Here is an 18,937-nt window from a genome sequence, read left to right on the forward strand (position 1 = left end):
ATTCCATTAGCCATATTAATTCCATCTTCCATCTTCAATAGTCCTGTTAAGTCCAGTAATTTCAGTGTCCAATCTTCCATTGTCAGTATTCCATAATAATCTTGCTGTCATAACCATAGTCATATAATAAGAGTCTGATGGGAATTTCCTCTATCCCAAATATTTTCTTCCCATCAATTCTGAATAAGTTGCTGAAATATTGTTGTAAAGTCATATCTCTGTTCTTCTTTTTTACAAAATGCACTGGCTCATCTCTTGAGAGTTTTTCCATTGTCACATGGCTGCAGTTAATTCCATAGATTTTCTCTATATCAAGCTCCATCACGTCATTCCAGTCCAGAAGATTATCCAAGCCATTGATAACTTTATCTCTAATATCTTCATTAATTTCTTCAGAGATAACGTTAAATTCCAAACAGTAGATTTTATTTCTAATATCCATAAACTCCAGATCTTTTTCCAATTCCACATTTGTTCCAATCTCCAGGGCTTGTATCTTCCCTTTATTTTTTCTTTTCTCATCTCTGATCTCATTCTCCTCTCTCACAGGATCCCCTATTTCTTTAAGCTCCTGGGTCATTTGCTCAGTTCAATTTTCAGCTCCTTACTGCCCTGTCGCAGGGTTTGTTTCGTTATCTCAATCTCATCCATTATTTTCTGAAACATAATTACTTCCAGATTCTCAGCCACTTTCTTGATTGCCATTTTTAAAACCACGAAAACAAAACAAAAATAAAGAAGAACCACTTCTTATTTCAGCAACAATTGGGTTAATATTCCAGGCTTGATGACATCACAGTATAAACAGAGCAGCCTGCCTTATCTCTCTATGTTCAAAAATACAAAACAAATTTAGTTCCCAGCATCAAAACAGTTAGTGGCGTCGTGAAGAAGCAGATTCGTCAAAATAAAATAGACCAAAAAGAGAATAGTCCCAGACAATATAATGTTCCTCGGAATAGAAATCCCTCTTCTGTTTATATCTTTAGAATGCACTTCCAGGACAGCTTTTTGCAATAGAAACAGAGATAAGCTGTTAATTTCGTGAATAACAGAGAAGAGTTATAGCTCATCCAGAAGTTCTTTAAAGCTGATTAATTTGACAAATCTCTTTTTGCTGCAACAATTTAAACCAAGTAAAAAAAATAATAGAAAGAAGGGTGCTTGCCTGTTAGTCTGTTTTCTCTTTGAAGAAAAGATAAACGTATCGCATTAAACAGATAGAGCTTGTTCAGAAGTCCGTCCGGCATTACTGGCTGGACCTTTTCTCATAAATTAATGAAATCCAGTCCTCCCAACAAAAACAGGCTTTTGAGGTTGATCTCTATGTTTCTCCCTGCCCGGGAGAAATTTCATCAGTCAAGAAAAAAATGTTCTGACTGATTTATATCTGAATAAGCTTCTTTTGAGGCGGGAGCCCGTCTCAAAAGCAGGCACAAGCGAAGTCACCCTTCCCGGAAGTCTCTCTCTTTCTCTTTTAAGGTATTGTTGCAAATTTGGTTCCATTGTCTTTCATAAACAGTTTCGAAGTAGTATGTTTGGTCACTCTGACCTTCTGGTGTACATATGCTTAGACGTCTAGTGCAGCCACAGGATAGCGGTGCCAAGCTGTCTTCACTGTGGACTCATGGAATGATCTACGTCAAGGAGTCAGCCCCTGCAAACAGCAGGGAAATGGCTTAGTTAGGCTGGCCTTCAGGTGACAGTCAGACTTGTCCTTCCTCAAGATCAGCCCAACTGAACTTGGCCTTAAGGGGTGGCCTTAAGAGGTAGCCATGGAGGTGACTAAATTGGTATTGGCTTTTGAGACTGCTTGCAAAAGCCAAACAGACAGATTAGATATGATTGAGTCAGCCTGGCTTTTGCTTGGAGAAAATCTGTCTCTGTCTCAGCTCACCAGCCCTGCCCAACCAAGTGGCCTTAGCAGCGATGGCAGTGGAAAGCAGCTGGCGTGAAAGAGCAGTGGGCAGAATGGTGTAGGGACAGGCCTCTCCCTACACCCCTGCCCAGCAGCACATCATGTTACTTGCAGTTTACTACCTTGTTTTCATTGGGTTGATAGTGGACATGAGAGTGGTTAGGATGAAGGGCTGCTAAAGCAGTTGACAACAGAGTGTGGAGCAAACTGTGTGTTTGGCTCTTTTATGCCTTCTCTGTCTCCTCACTTCCCCCCCAAATGATATTACTAGTTAATAAATTCTAGTTCCTTGTTGCTTCATGCTGAATAACAGTCTTTTTCACTTCATTTTTTTAATAAATCAATTACAAAATTGTGAAGTGAATAGAAATGGGCATCAGAGACTACATTTAGTGATATAGTCACTGAAATTCCACTGAAATCTAGGGAGCTAAAGAATGTAGAACTAAGCTGATGTAGTTTACTAGATAAGAGAATGAGCTACAAATCAGAACATCCTTAGCTTGAACATTGCCTCTGCCAGGAACTAACTTCTCTCAGCCTCACCCCCCATCTGCAACATATGATAATACTAATAATTTCAGGATTGTTGTAAGGATTATAACATCATAATGTACGTATTGCACCTTGAACATTCTAAAGCAGGGGTGGGGAACCAGTGGCTGTCCACATGTTCTTAGAACCTACTCCCATCAGGCTCAGCCAGCATGGCCAGTAGTCAGGGACGATGGGAGTTATGGTCACCAACATCTAGATGGCTAAAAGTTGGGCACCCCTGCTTTAAAGCACTATGCAAATACCAAGTATTAATTTAATATTTATGATTAAATATGCAGTAAATCTTCTTCTTCATCATTACTATGTCTTGTAAATTATTTGGTCGTTTACACTTATTAAGTTGCATGCAGACTTCCCGGTTCTCCTGTGTCATTGACTTAGGCGTTAATAGCTGAAGAAACCAGCAGCAAGCTGGCTGAGCAGGAAGAGGAGCCTGAGAAGTTCAGAGAAGCACTAGTGAAATTTGAGACCAGATTTAACTTCCCTGAGGCAGAGAAACTGATAGCCTATTACTCCTGTGGCTGCTGGAAGGGCAAAGTTCCTCGGCAGGGATGGCTTTACCTGAGCATCAATCACCTTTGTTTCTATTCCTTCTTTCTCGGCAAGGAATGTAAGTATGAGCAAGTAATAATGCATTTCATTGATTTGTACACTGGTTTTTCAAACAGTTGAATAGGTTTCCCTAAAGTAAAAGTTAAAGTGAAGGATGTGTCATCCTTTGGCTAAATCAGAGATGACCAGTTTTATTTTTACTAGGCACATTTTAATAAGAGACCATTTATTTGGATTTACAACCTGTTCTAACTTTGGAAGTTCAGAATAAGAATATAAGAAGAGCCCTGGTTGATCATTCCAAAGGCCCATCAAGTCCAGCATCCTGTTCTCACTGTGGCCAGGAAGATGGCTGTAGGAAGCCGCAAATGGGGCCTGAGTACAACAGCTCTGTCCTCTCTATTGATTCCCAGCAACTGGTATTCAGAAGCATATAGTGAAGGTAGAAAATAGCTGTCATGGCTAGTAACCATTGGTAGCCTTATCCTCCATTAATTTATCTAATCCTCTTTTAAAGGATGTCTAGTATGCATATAAATAAGTTACTAAAATGTGATTAAAGACAGGCCCAGCACCAGCGACCAACCAGGTTGGGTCCTGACCAAAGGCCCCTGCAGCCCTGAAGGGCCCTTCCTTAGGTTGGGAGGGTGGAGCTCCCACTTGGTGATCTGCACCAGTGTCGGGTTGTGGGACCCAGCAACTTGATGTTGCTGTGGATTGCAGAGTGGGAGCTCCCAGGCAACATACACATGCTCGATACAGGTGGCGCAGCTTAAATAGGCCTGCCTGCCCCACCTACCTCCCAGGTTAGACCACTGCATGCACATAATTCCCATCACCCAGTATGGTGGCGGGAGCATCCCTAAGGGGTTGACGCCCTCGCTGCCATCTTGGATGAAGTTAGGCATGCGTGTGTGGCACACTAGTGAGCTGATGCAATGACACAGGAGGTAGATGGAGCAGGCGGGCCTATTTAAGTCCATGCCATCTGCATTAGGAAGGGGTGTTGGGGATTGTGACACTACGGGTCTGGGGTAGGCTGGTACCCAAGGTCCTAAGAATGCCTGGTGCTGGCCCTGATTAAAGCCAAAAAGAATATTTGTAATTAAAAGGGGAGCAAAAAAGAGTTGCTTTTGTGAGAACTTTTCCAGTAGCTATGATTATGAAGAAATCTTCTGGCTTTCCATCCGTGCAGCACAGTTCACACTAGTCTTCCACTTGCTATCCTACCTTTCCTCCAAGGAGCTTAAGGAGTTATACATGGTTCTCCCCTCCCCATTTTATCTGTGAGGTAGGTTAGGCAGAGAGGCAGTGTCTGGGCCAAGGTCACCCAGTGAGCTTAATGGCTGAGTGGCAATTTGAACTCTGGTCTTCCAGGTCATGGTTCAACACTCTAACCACTATGCTACACTGGCTCTCAATTTGCATTCCATAGAATTCAAATTGTAATACAATAAAATACAATATAAGAAATAAAAGAACCGATGAGATACAATTAAAGTCAGTATGAATATTTAATGTGGAACATTGAATGTAAATGAAGCTTGCAGACCACTGGTGGTCCATGGGCCACAGTTTGGGAATCCCTGTTCTAAACTAAGGCTCCGTTTGCATTTAACATGAAGCCAAACCATGGTTTAGCATGAACACGTAAGTATGTGGGTTCCCAGAGAAGAGTGCTGCTTCGCTTGATTGGTCCTGCTGCTGCTGCACTGCTATGAGCTAAGCTGTGGTTTAGCTCAGTGTGTCATGTGTAGGCTTGTAGTTTGTCTTGCTCCAAACAACCACAATATGTAAACCAAGAACAAACCTTGGTTACAATTCATGGTTAGAAGCATTAAACATATGTTCTTAATATGTCTTTGTTGGCCTGTATTTAAAGTCTAATGGTGGGCAAACTAGAAATCCAAATATATTTATATGTTTTGCAGTTGTTCTTGTCAAAATATATTAAAAGAATTACCGGAGAAATCAGTTTTGTGCATGATAAGCTGTAATTTCTCCTTCTCAGTAGAGTAACTTAAGAAGGTATGGGAACAGGGAGAAAACACTCTAATTTGCGTGTCAAAACAGAGATCTTTGTGACTTCTCCAAGTTGGGGCTCCAAGAAGCCCTTTTATTTTGGGGCTTGTAAAAGTCAACCACGAAAGAGAGGCAAGCTTTTCAACCCCGTAAATTCTTCTCCAGTTTGAATTAGAATCAAAGTCAAAAAACAATTTCTGGCTTCCCTCCCCACCAGCCCTGTTTGTTGCCAAAACATCCTCTCTGCCTTCACCCTGCAAAACCCATTCTCCTCTTACTTTACCTTTCACTTAGTGATGCAGGCAGCATGGTGCAACGGAATGAGGGAGGTCTGAGCTTCCCCTCTGCCCTCTCTGTTGCCCTGGCATGGTCACCCTTGGGACTTGTAGTCCTTCAAAGGGCTACTGCCATTGCAGATGGAAGGAAGATCGGCAGGGGAGGAAGGCAAAATTCTCTCCATGCATCACCTCTGTGCTTGTCACTGCTGGACCAGTAAGTAAAGGGGATGCTTTGGGTGTAGGACTGGCAGACTAGGACTGGTGGTAAGGGGTTGGGATTCTTTTCCAAGCCTGAGATTAAAAGAACATATAATTTCTGGGTGTATCTGAGGAGCTGAGAAGAGCTCACCATTTTCTTGTTCAAAACTGCATTTATCAAGTTCATTTAGTTGTGAAAGTGTGAAACAATACTGCATATGTTTTAAAAACTGTGCTGCTACTGTAGCAAAATTTGTATGATAGACATGATGACTCTAGTTTTATCTTATGACAACTTTGCACCGACCTGCCACAAAGGATTCATTATCTTAGTTAAGCTGAAGAATATTACTTAGTGTGATAGCTCAGGCCTTGTGACATTAGGAAATCATGTGTTTTGCATTGCTGTTTGGCTTTCTTCATTAAATCTGCTGGTGAAAAATCAATACATCAGTAGTTGTTGATAGAAGTACAGTCAGGCCTCGTAGATACTTTAGTTCTTTGATAATTTGTTCTCTTGTCAATCACCAGAACAGGTAGTCATTTACATTCTAAGCCTGTCCTTATTATGGGTTCCCCAGAAGCAGAATGAATTTTTCTACATTGCACCACCATTCTGCCAGCGCCTAAGGGCATGATCCATGGCTGTTTTACTTTTTAAATTCATTGTAAAATGTTATTTCAAACTCTGCCTTCAGGGGCTGCATATTAATCACTATTTGCGTATGGCTTACTTGGAGTAACATTGTTTTACAGACCGTTGGAGTAAAGTACAGCGAACACAAAATACACAACACACATTTTGGCTTTCTTTGTACCACTGTTGCTGCAATCTTATACACACTTAACTGGGACTAAGTCTGCAGAATTCAGCAGGATTTATGTCCAAGTAAACATGCAGAGAAACTGCGTGTGTGTTTGTGTGTGAGACGGAAATTCTGGAATCTGCTGTTTACTTCATTAGATCTTTTTGTCTTTCCATGATGTCAGTAAAACTTGTCATTCCCTGGGTTGATGTCCAGAAGTTGGAAAGAACCTCCAATATCCTTATGACTGACATTATCCGTATCACCACTCAAAGAAAAGAACGTGATTTCTCTATGTTCCTTAATATCGATGAGGCATTCAGGATAATGGAACAGTTGGCAGATGTAACTCTCCGCAGGCTACTAGATAATGAGATCTTTGAACTGGAGCCAGGTCTGCAAGATCCTACTCTGATCACCAAGAGGTAAATAGTGAAATTGCATTTTTAAAAAAAATTGAAATGGTTTCGCATTAAGTAGTTACCACACTACCTTTGTTTCATTAGTTTCATGAAGTTTGATAAAGGCCAAATATATCTAGGAATGGGCGGGGAACAAAATATAAAAAAAACTTTCATCAAGTAAGTTGTGTGACTCTTGTGCTTGTCATTCAAAGTCAGTCAGGATTTTACTTTAATGCAGGGACAGAAAACTTTTGTCAGCCCAAGGGCCTCACTCCATTGTAGGCAATCTTCCGGGGGCCACATGCCAGTGGTGGGTGGGGCCAGAGGTGGATGAAGCAAAGGTTGAGACTCTTACCGTTATACAGTGAGCTGCATTCCAGCCACACAAAAGTAAGAGATTTCTACACAAGTGTGGGTGCACCTGCACGCGCACACACACACACTTCAGTAGAGAGAGATTGTCACAATTCAAGGACCCATTCCATCAGGAAACAGCACTTAAGAAAGGTGCAGAGGAGGGTTGTGGTCTGTAGAGAATCCAGAGGGCTGGATAGAAAGGCCTAGAGGGATGCATTCAGCCTCTCGTGCTGAGGTTCCTCACCCCTGCATTAGTGGATTAAAAGGGAGTCTTAATTTGCACGAGATCTATAATTCCTTGTTATACAACTTCACACTTTACATTATTTTTGAAGCAAAATCATTTCCCCCTTTTGTTGTGTAATATCTTGCCTTGCTGATGAATTTTCCAGATTTTTTAACACACACATTGCATCGGATACAGGCTTGTCTTTAGCAGAAGTCTGCTAATTGGACGCTCTGAGGGGCAGAAGGGGGAGGAGGCAATTTGTAGCAACTCCTCCTTCCCCCTGCAAACTCAGATGTCTCCCAAAATTTGCTTTGGAATGTGTGGTGACCCTTTGGAACAGTGTGGAAGGGTTGTGCATGGGTTTGCAGGGGAAGAGGTGTGTATGTGTGTCTGTCTTTTCTGCTTTTAATTATTTTTATTTTTTGAATTTGCCACTCCTCTTCCTTATTCATTTCAAGTGTTGAAAAGTCAGAGGAATTAAGTCTTGAAGCAAAAAATAAGTTTAGGTTGTTTTCCTAGTAGATGAGAAAGTGGCCAAGAGACTGACTGAGCTGCTGCAGTGCAAACCGACAGTTTTACTAAGCTATGCTGGCTTCTTCCAGTAGAGAGGTGGGGTGGCAGAGCCATCCTGTTATGCTGCATTTATATCACAGGATAGTATCACATGGTGCTTACTTGCTGTTGAAAAGATGTTGTACAGTAACATCTGGAGGGCCACAGGTTTCCTGCCCCTTGGTTAAAGGGTGATGCTCAGGCAGTGAAGTACAAAAGAATTAACAGACATTCATTCCCAAAAGCAAATATTGAAGTATGATGTAAGCACAAAAGCTGTTTATTATAAATGGCCTGAAATGCTTTCAACAGACACAAGATCTTCTTAATATGAGCCTTTTTAAAATGTCCTGCTATTTTAATGGGCTTTGTGTGACTGCTTTGGTTAGAATACGGAAAGCGTGAAACCCTGGTGTGTTATATTTTGCAGTTGGCAGCAAGTTCTTTGCTACATACGTGATATTTCAACCAGTAATGAAAATTTTCTGGTTTGAGTTGCATGGCTGAGCAGTTACTTTCTTATAATCTTCCCTGGATTTTTATAGTGTGTTTAATTTAGTGGAATGTTAACAAGCAGCATATTGTGTAATAGGCAACCACACTCCAACGAATTGTGTATTGAAGACAATGGTTTGGGAACAGAGCTTGGCTTTCTTTCTCCAAAGTCTGTTTATCTCCCCTGAAATTCTGTATTAGGAATAAATGAAAAGTGTTGTGCAAATTTAAAGCATTTGTTTATATTGTATTAAACAAAATACAATCTTAATCATTTGAGTTCTTTGTATAGTACACTATTTATGTGAGATACCTGGGGTTCTTAAACATTTCAGTCCTAACTCTCATTATCCCACTTTGGCTGCTCTTTGCAGACCACCTCATCTTCTTTTTTTACAGCTACCATATGGGGCGGTACTTGAAAGGCTTTCAAATTAATTTCTTCCTCTGAAGTCTAGATTTAACAAAGATTTGATCCATTTACAAAGTGGATAAAGAATTATGGAATTAAGTAAAGGATTACTAGGTAAAGGTGCTATAAAGGATTACTCATATGTGCTGGCCCAACACATTTCTAGCTCTGCTAGCTTTTATTTTTTAAAAGTGCTAAAATACAAAAGTAAACACATTCCTTATAATGGTGCTGGTCATATCCATTACCATTTTGGACAAACTGAAGTCTCTAAAAACAGTGCCTTAGCTACAAAGGTGTCCACTCCTTGTGTGTGTGGAAGGCACTTCCGCTTCTGCAAGAAGACATCCCTGACTTTTGCTGATTTCTCCTTCCCATTGAAGCCCCTTACTCCTCATTCCCTGCTATTCTGGAAGTTCCCATTGCCCTCAGGGTTTGCTTTTGTGGGGCTGAAGTAGGAAGAGGGAGGTGGGAAAGTTTGATTCTATTAGTTAGGATCCAAGCCAGCCACAGTTGTCCTATATCCATCTGGGTTGTATCCAACAAAGTCGTTCCATTTTCTCAAGGATTTCCGCTTGCTCAACGGAACTTTCCCTCCCTCTCCTCCTCCAGTGTGACCCCACATCTGTTCTGGGGGTTCCCCCAACCCTTCAGAGCAGATGTGGGGGGCAAGGAGAGGGAGGGAAAGTCCTTGCACAAACAGGATTACTTTGTTGGATACAACCCATTATGTACTGGAAATGTAGGTGCAAAACAATTTAAACCAGCTCTGAAGAAACAGTATTCTGAAAGACTATACTACTTAAGAAGTTATGCAACAATATGGATAATACATTTGCAATCTACTTCTTTAAGATAAATTTGTTCTAAAGTGGCACCATAGATTTTATTTACTTCCCTTACTTTAGGTAAAACCTCCACCTAAAAACGGGTCCACAAGTGTGGTTGCCACATTCAGCATCCCTCCCACCTCTAGTGAGAGTGAACTTCGACCTGGAGAGCAAGGTGAAAGATCCTTTTTAAGTGCTCTGAGCACCTTAAAGGCTCAGTGCAAGCAGAGAGATAGCCCTAGACTCTGAGAGATCTGAGACTCATTGTGTTTCTGAAATTGAATGCTGCATCAATGCTGGAATTACCCCCCCTCAAAGAAATATCCCAGCCCCGAGATTGGGAATAGCCTAGGACTAGTTCATGTTGCCCCCTCTAGGATGCACACCTTAACGTGGTGAGGGGGTTTGAGAGTGTTGAAGAAGCTAAGAGCAATGCCGACAGGAGTCTAGACCAAGAGGCTAGACTCCTAGCAGGGGCACCCAAGGCGGAATGGTCAAAGCTGAAACACCAGACTAAGATGCATCCAAACTCAGAGGAAGGCAATGGTAAACCACCTCTGAATATCTCTTACCACGAAAACCCTATGAACAGAGTATCCAAAATGCAACATGAGATAGTGCTGGAAGATGAGACCCCCAGGTCAGAAGGCACTCACCAAGTTACGAAGGACGAGCATGAGTAGTGCTGTGACTAATGATGCAGCTGGGTCAAAGCCGAACGGAAGCCCAGAGGCTGATGCGCACAGATGCGAAAGGAGAGTCCGGAGTTGTACGATGCACACAATAGGAACATGGAATGTGAGAAGCATGAACCAGGGAAAGTTCAAAATTGTCAAGCAAGAAATGGAACACATCAACATTAGAATACTTGGTGTGAGCGAACTAAAATGGATGGGAATGGGACATTTTCAATCAGGCAACTACAAAATATTTTATGCAGGAAATGAGAAATTAAGAAGAAATGGGTTGCTTTAATAGTGAGAAGTGATGTAGCAAGAGCAATTAGGAGCTACAATGCAAGGTCTGAGCGAGTGATATCAATGAGATTAAACGGGAAAACTATCAGCATAACCATCATCCAAGTCTATGCGACAGCAAATGCAGAAGAGGAATTGGAGAGATTTTACGCAGAAGTACAGGAAGAAATTGATCACACACCCAAACAAGATGTGCTGATAATCATGGGGGATTGGAATGCAAAAGTAGGGAACAGAGAAGAATTAGGAATTGTGGGGAAATGGGGCCTAGGAGACAGAAATGAAGCAGGAGAAAGACTTATTGAATTCTGTGAAGCCAATAATTTGTTTCTTGCCAACACATTTTTTGAGCAACCAAAAAGACGACTGTACACGTGGACATCACCAAATGGTCAATATAGGAATCAAATTGATTATATAATTGGTAGCAGAAGATGGAGAAGTTCCATACTTTCTGCGAAAACAAGACCAGGAGCAGACTGCGGTACAGATCATGAACTGGTCATATCGAAAATCAGAGTAAAGCTAAAGAAGAAGAACAAAGCAATCTTAATGCCAAAATACAATTTAAATAACATCCCAGAAGAATATAAAGATCAAATAAGGAACAGGTTTGAGGCTTTAAACTTAGTTGACAGAGAACCAGAGACATCAGAGACGTTATCAGGGAAGAATGCAAAAAGACAATAGCTCTAGTTAAAAAGAGAGAAAGACCTCAATGGATGACTGAAGAAACTCTTAAAATGGTTAAAGAGAGAAGGAAAGCAAAAGCAAAAGGAGATAGAAACACAGTCAGAACCCTAAATGCAACAATAGAGCGACTAGTATGTAGGGACAAAGAACTATTACAATAGTTACTGTATAGAAATAGAAGAGGACAACAAAAAGGGTAGAACAAGAGCCCTCTTCCAAAAGATTAGAGAAATGAAAGGGAAATTTAAACCAAGTGTAGGGATGTTGAATAATCAACAGGGGAACACACTGACTGACCGAGATGAAATAAAAGGAAGATGGAAGCAATACACTGAAGAACTCTATAAAAGAGATGCCAGGATGGCACATTCATTCATGGAGGAACCGTATGATGAAGAACCAGAAATTTTAGAATGCGAGGTGAAAGCTGGTCTTAAAATACTTGGAAGAAACAAATCACCAGGAATAGACTGCATACCAATAGAGTTGCTACAAGCTACTGAGACTGAATCTGTCCAAATGTTGACAAAAATCTGTCAAGAAATATGGAAAACTAAACAATGGCCCACAGACTGGAAGCATTCCATATACATCCCAATTCCAAAGAAAGGGGATCCCAGGGAATGCAGTAATTATCGAACTATTGCCTTAATATCCCATGCAAGTAAAGTCATGCTCAAGATCCTACAACAAAGGCTCTTACTATATATGGAGCGAGAAATGCCAGACGTCCAAGCTGGATTTAGAAAGGGAAGAGGCAGCAGAGATCATATTCCAAACATACGTTGGATAATGGAAAGGAGCAAGGAATTTCAGAGGAAAATCACCCTGTGCTTTATAGATTACAGCAAAGCCTTTGACTATGTAGATCATGAAAAACTATGGAATGCTTTAAAAGAAATGGGGGTGCCACAGCATCTGATTGTCCTGATGCACAACCTATACTCTGGACAAGAGGCTGCTGTAAGGACAGAATATGGAGAAACCAATTGGTTCCCCATCGGAAAGGGTGTGAGACAGGGGTGTATTTTATCACCATATTTATTTAATCTATACACAGAACATATCATACGGAAAGCAGGATTGGACCAAGATGAAGGAGGTGTGAAAACTGGAGGGACAAATATCAATAATTAAGATATGCAGACGATACCATACTACTAGCAGAAACTAGTAATGATTTTAAACGAATGTTGATGAAAGTTCAAGAGGAAAGCACAAAAGCAGGACTGCAGCTGAATGTCAAAAAATACTAAAGTAATGACAACAGAAGATTTATGTAACTTTACGGTTGACAATGAGAACATTGAACTTGTCAAGGATTATCAATACCTTGGCACAGTCATTAACCAAAATGGAGACAATAGTCAAGAAATCAGAAGAAGGCTAGGACTGGGGAGGGCAGCTATGAGAGAACTAGAAAAGGTCCTCAAATGTAAAGATGTATCACTGAACACTAAAGTCAGGATCATTCAGACCATGGTATTTCCGATCTCTATGTATGGATGTGAAAGTTGGACAGTGAAAAAAGCGGATAAGGGAAAAATCAACTCATTTCAAATGCGGTGTTGGAGAAGAGCCTTGCTGATACCATGGACTGCAAAAAAGACCAATAATTGGGTGTTAGAACAAATTAAACCAGAACTATCACTAGAAGCTAAAATGATGAAACTGAGGTTATCATACTTTGGGCACATAATGAGAAGACATGATTCATTAGAAAAGATAATGCTGGGGAAAACAGAAGGGAGTAGAAAAAGAGGAAGGCCAAACAAGAAATGGATTGATTCCATAAAGGAAGCCACAGACCTGAACTTACAAGATCTGAACAGGGTGGTTCATGACAGATGCTGTTGGAGGTCACTGATTCATAGGGTCTCCATAAGTTGTAGACTTGGAGGCACATAACAACAAAGTTCATGTTGGACTACACTTTCTAAGGTAGTGGCCTAGGAAGCCCAACAAGCTCCTGCCCTCTTCCTGAGCTTGGCAATTGGGAGGCAGGGGGTTGTCCCCTTGTGCTGTACTTCTGCCTCTAATGACAGAGGCAATAAGTTCTTCCCTCTGGAAATACAGTACATAAAGCTTTTTTAAAAAAAATATCTTAAAATTAAATGACTTCTACTGTTTATAGGTAGAATTTTTTTACATTTTGACAAGGAAGGAAGAGAACATTGGAAGATATGGGCCATTGGATGCTCTATAGATATGGTACTGGGAGTCATAGATATTAAGCATTTTGGTTATTTCTTATCAGTATCAGTACCTTTTGCCTTGTTAGGTGTGTGGCCTCTATCAGCTCAGTGCTGTTAAAAGGCCTGAATTAAAAAGGTACTATATGGATGAATTTTACATGCATATGTACATTTTAATAGAGAGTATACAATGGATGCTGTGTTATCTATTGCCTTTTCAAGCACATGCGTTTCAAAAACCATTATCTGTGGTTAGTAATTCTCTCTTCCAATATACATAGGCAAAGAGATTTCTACAAAATGAACTGGAGGTGTTTTCATTGATTCCTCTCTTGTTTTGGTGAGAATGGAAAAATATTTTCATGCTGAGCCAATTGAAAGCTTAGTCATACTAACAGATCATTACATGCCTTCTCAGATTTTTTTCTGTAAGGAAACTTGGATTGTTAACACAACCGTGCCTTCCTTTGAATTCAGTTTTCAGTTGTTCATCTTTAAACAAAATGAAAACTTCCTGTTTCAGAAAAACTTGCTTAAGAAGACCATGCAGTCTATCCTGTATTTTTAAACGACTGCAAAACTTTCCTCTCTATAACTAAGAAAAGTATGTGCCACACTATCATTTTATTAAGTTGTTTATCACATGAAAAAGGCATTCTAAATTCTTAAACAACTTGAACAGGAGGAGTCTGATGGATTTCTGCTGTCAAATAAAGCACAGATGTCAGAAGGCACTCCTTAGATTCTTTAGCTCACGCTTTGCATTCTTTCACTGGAACAGAGAGGGAAGCATTTCTTTCTTAAAGTGAACTTTTTTTTAAGCAAAAAGAGATCATGTGCTGTGAAGAAAACTGTAGAAGTTAACTGACAAACCGGTATGTTCATAGGTACCCATACCTACTGTTGAGTTGCTTATAAGGGCTGACTTTCAATAGATTGCAGTGAGGGAGCTGCTCGCTATGTATGAAACCCTGACCCAGAATCAGGTCGCCTATGAATGATTTAGCTTGTGTTGAGGGCTTTTAAGGAGGGGTGGGAGTATATATGTGTATGTGCATGTCCACTTGCTTAGTCACATGGGGACCTTCTGGAGCAGATTTTGGGGAAGCTCCATGTGAGTAGTGTTGGATACAACCCAGAATGTTTCAAATACTGGCTAAAGGTAGAAATGGGGTGCATTTGAACTGACTGCAGTTCAGAGATTGATTGATTGATTGATTGATTGATTGTACTTGTATACTGCTCCATAGCCAAAGCTCTCTGGGCGGTTTACAGCAACTAAAAACATTAAAACAAATATACAATTTAAAACACATATTTTAAAAACAATTTAAAACACAATTTAAAAATTTAAAACAATGTAAAACGCATGCTAAAATGCCTGGGATATGCTGGCTAGAATCTGCTAAGGACATGCTGAGTGCCATTAGCTTGTTAAATATGGAGCTTAGTGCCAAAGTTAACTGATTAGCTGTTTGTTTGCTTGTTTGCTTGTTTGTTAAATTTATATGCCACCCTTCCTTCTAGAAGAAGCCCAGGGCAGCAAACAAAAACACCAAAAACACTCTTTAAACAAAAGACTTTAAAATATATTAAAACAAAACACCTTTAAAATCATTAAAACAAGACATTTTTAAAGCATATTAAAAAAAATTAAATTAAAACAAAAACATATTAAAACGTAATTCCGACGCAGACTCAAATTTTGTCATCTATTATATGCTGTATATGTAAATGTTTTTATAAATGTACTGATGACGGTCCAGTATTTTATTTATTGAGATTAATGTGACTGCATTTGATACTATTGTATTTTATCCCATTTTAATGTACGTCGCCTAGAGTGGCTATCTGCCAGATAGGCGACACACAAATTAAATATTATTATTATTATTATATTATTAAACTGGGATAAGGTCTCTACTTACAAGCCTTGCTGAAAGAGGAAAGTCTTCAGTGGGCACCAAAAAGATAACAGAGATGGTGCCTCTATACTATTTAAGGGGAGGGAATTCCAAAGGGTAGGTGTTACTACACTAAAGGTCCACTTACAGATCTTATCAGCGAAATAATCTACTTGATGGTCTTTTTGAAAACAAGGGGCGGGGAGAGAAAGGGAGAGAGAACATATTCTCCTCTGCATCCAGATTTTCAGTTGCCTTCACCTAGCCAAATTAAAACCAACTTTGTCCTATTACAAAAATGTCCAGCATTGAGCATCCTTCTTTCCTTCCTCCCCTTCCTCTGCCAAATATCAATAATATTTTCAGCACAGAAGCCTAACCTCTGACCCGGGGGCCTGATAAGGCCAGCTGGACTTCCCCATTTGACCCACAACATAGTTTGGTCCAAACCACACCACCTATCTATCAGCTCTTATCTATGACATCAGACACAGAACAGGTAAATCTATAGGGTCAAGCTGAAAAGTAAGAATTAGGAGCATACACTATTTGCTTCTTCCTTTCCAGATGCTAAAAGAATTCAGTGCTTTTTGAATATGCTACTTTTTCTGTTGCTGTGTGCCAAATTCAAAAAATGCCAAATTCTTTCAGTGGCTAGAAAGGAAGAATTGGGCTTGTGCTCCTTATTCTTCCTTTGAAGCCACTGATGTGACTTGAATTCAAGCCATGGCTGCAACGGAAGAAAGAAATAATCTTCTGATTCTGAATGCGCTTCTGATTGTTTCTTTAAAGTTGAATCACTTGATGATATGTGTCATCTGGTGGGCAGCCCTATCCACCTGACAAGATGGCCTATGGGGGAGTTTCAGATCTGGCCCGCCAGCCGTATCCAGTTCTGTATCCTACCTTACAGTATTACCACCTGGTACACCATCCCATTTAATTGCTGGTCTTATGAAATTAAAGACTGTCATGTTTCTCTTTACTTCTGCTCTCTACGTATCCAGAAACCTGTGTGTTTAATTTAAAGTGTAGGACAGTTCTAGGTTACAAGCCAGTCTTTAATATTTCAGAAACAGGATCTTCCATAGTTTCTTTATCCCATCCAGAATCCTAGTTGTGTAACCTGATATCTGTAGCCTGCAATCTCTGAGTGGATTCTACAAGCTGACCTTGTGGCTACAATACCTAGCCTAATTTAGTATTTCACCCCACCACCATCATCCCCCACGCTTTGTATAACATTATACCTGATTAAGATTTCTGGAGAACTTGAAAGCTTGCCACAATCTGTGACATTTGGGTTGGTCCTAATGCCCAACTGTGGATTTTAGAATTTTGTGCCAAAAAATGTTCTTTTGATAAGCTATTGTATCAAATGTGATAAGTAAAGAGTGCCTAACATGCTTTTTATATTAAAAAGATGTTATCCTCTTAGCTCCAATACATATATAGATTTGGTAGCAGAGTGGTTTTTTATATATCACTTTTACTCAGGACACATAGCATGGTTCTCATGTAACAGTAAACTGTAGTCTCAGCAAACATTGGCTTAGCCTGAATGAGCAAGTGTGTTGGTGCATGCTGCTCAAATCACGTTGTGCCTCTCCTCCCAGAACACTGGTGTAGTGTTAAGTGTTTCTCTGCAAGGAAATCACAAAAGGAACCAAAGATGCGGGAGGAAACAAACCATGAGCGCTGGTTCGCATATAACACTAGGGCAGTGCTCTGATTTGCTTCCTCCTGGTGCAACACAAGGAAAGAGAAGGGTGGTACCATTGGAGCCATGTGCATCAGCATGGTTGCTCATTCATGGCAAGCCATCATTTGTTTAAAGTTAGACTATGGCTTACCATGATATGTGAACTGGCCTATTACAGTTTTATTTTTAAAGATTGTTAAATGAGAAAGCAACTCAAATTGCTGTAGTTTCAGCCTTGAAATACATTTTGTTCTGTCCTTTCTTTCAAAAGAGATCTTGAGTCCAGAGCACGGAATGAGTACTTCAGAGCCTTCTTCAGACTACCAAAGAAGGAAAAGTTGCATGAAATTGTTGATTGTTCCCTGTGGACTCCCTTTAGCCGCTGTCACACAGTTGGAAAGATGTTTGCTTCAGATAGCTATATCTGTTTTGCTAGCAAAGAAGATGGCTGCTGTAATGTTCTTATTCCACTTGTAGAGGTCAGTCTTTCTGTCTCTCACTGTTACCTGTTCATTTTAAAATCTGTAATTCTTATGACAAACCACTTTGCTGCTTAAAAAGTTGCTTGAGTGTGACAACTCTCAAGTAAAAGATAGTTGTATCTTTTTGTTTATGCTGAGCTGTGTACCCACCCTGTTCCACATATGCTTCGGGTAATATTAAGTGGTTGTGTGGTACTTAACAGTCAACCTAGGGTTTGCCCATGAAAAAGTAATTGGCTTCTCTCCACTGAGAACTATTGATCATGAAAGTGCAGCTCGACAAAATGTAATAGCTACAAACTTTACCACCAGTTAATGTAAAGATGCTGTAGAACTTCTTAATTCAAACTAGTTACCTTCTAACACTCCTTAGCCAATGTGTCAGTGCATGCTTATGTGGGAAGTGGGATTTCTAAGCAGAGATTGTGAGGATGGAGATAGGGGGTGACAGTTCTTCTGGATTGCACCTTTGTACTTTGTGTTAAACAATCTTGTTTGGATCCTGGCACATATAAAGCGCTGCTTAGGCAAGTGGGATTTTTTGTCTTTTGAGTGGCAGACCTCCATACAAAATCAAACTAATTTTCAAAGTTTACTCGGTTTCAAGAAACGTTTGCTGTTACTCCTAAGGCTGCCTTGAGCAATGGAACTAGTCTGATAGTCCTTTGGATCCAGACCCTGGTGTTTGTCGTAATAACGGTTATCACACCCTACCTGAAGAGAAACGTAGGTGTTTAAGTGTTAACCACTACACTTCCTGACCCATTAAGATGTATTTGCTGCATCTACTGTATCTGTTACACAATGTTTTCTGTTTTATGCTGTTAACACATTGGTATTAGGACACACCTTGGATACAGATAAATACATTATGTACATTATTTTTAACAGGTGGCTAGTATTGAGAAGATGGAGGACACTAGCCTTCTTCCCAATCCCATCATTATTAGTATAAAAAGCAAGATGGCCTTTCAGTTCATTGAGTTGAAGGACAGGGACACCCTGGTGGAGAATCTGCTTCTGAGACTGAAACAAATGAAGGCCAGCAACCCAGCGCTCTGTAATAGTTTGAAAAGCAAAGAGATGGTGTTAAATGTTTCAACTGTATGTAGAATATATTTCGCTAGTATCTTTTAAACTATATATTGGTGGCGACATTTTTTTAAAGATGAAGTAAATATTATATAGTTTGAACATGCTGACTTTCCAGATGTGGCATCAAAAAGGCTACAGAAATTTGGAATGTGGGTCTCATAGGGAAGAAGCTGGTGGAAGGTGATCCTGATTCTTAATGTACTTCCAGCTAGAGAAGAGAGGGTGATATCTTTTGAAGATATGAGGCTGAAAAGCTGGTGGTTGAGCTCTTTACATTT

General features: G+C 40.2%; 1 protein-coding gene across 5 annotated transcripts in view; it reads left to right on the forward strand.

Moving 5' to 3' along the window:
• Positions 1–18,937, forward strand: part of TBC1D8 (TBC1 domain family member 8) — a 77,757-nt gene that overhangs the window by 30,553 nt on the left and 28,267 nt on the right. For all 5 annotated transcript variants that reach the window (XM_061626844.1, XM_061626840.1, XM_061626841.1 and 2 more), the window contains exons 4-7: positions 2,858–3,086; positions 6,517–6,757; positions 17,354–17,561; positions 18,456–18,668. In XM_061626844.1, coding sequence (XP_061482828.1) covers positions 2,858–3,086; positions 6,517–6,757; positions 17,354–17,561; positions 18,456–18,668 — 891 coding nt within the window. The remainder of the gene's footprint in view (positions 1–2,857; positions 3,087–6,516; positions 6,758–17,353; positions 17,562–18,455; positions 18,669–18,937) is intronic.

The sequence above is a fragment of the Rhineura floridana genome, chromosome 5, assembly GCF_030035675.1.
Source record: "Rhineura floridana isolate rRhiFlo1 chromosome 5, rRhiFlo1.hap2, whole genome shotgun sequence".
Lineage (NCBI taxonomy): Eukaryota > Metazoa > Chordata > Lepidosauria > Squamata > Rhineuridae > Rhineura > Rhineura floridana.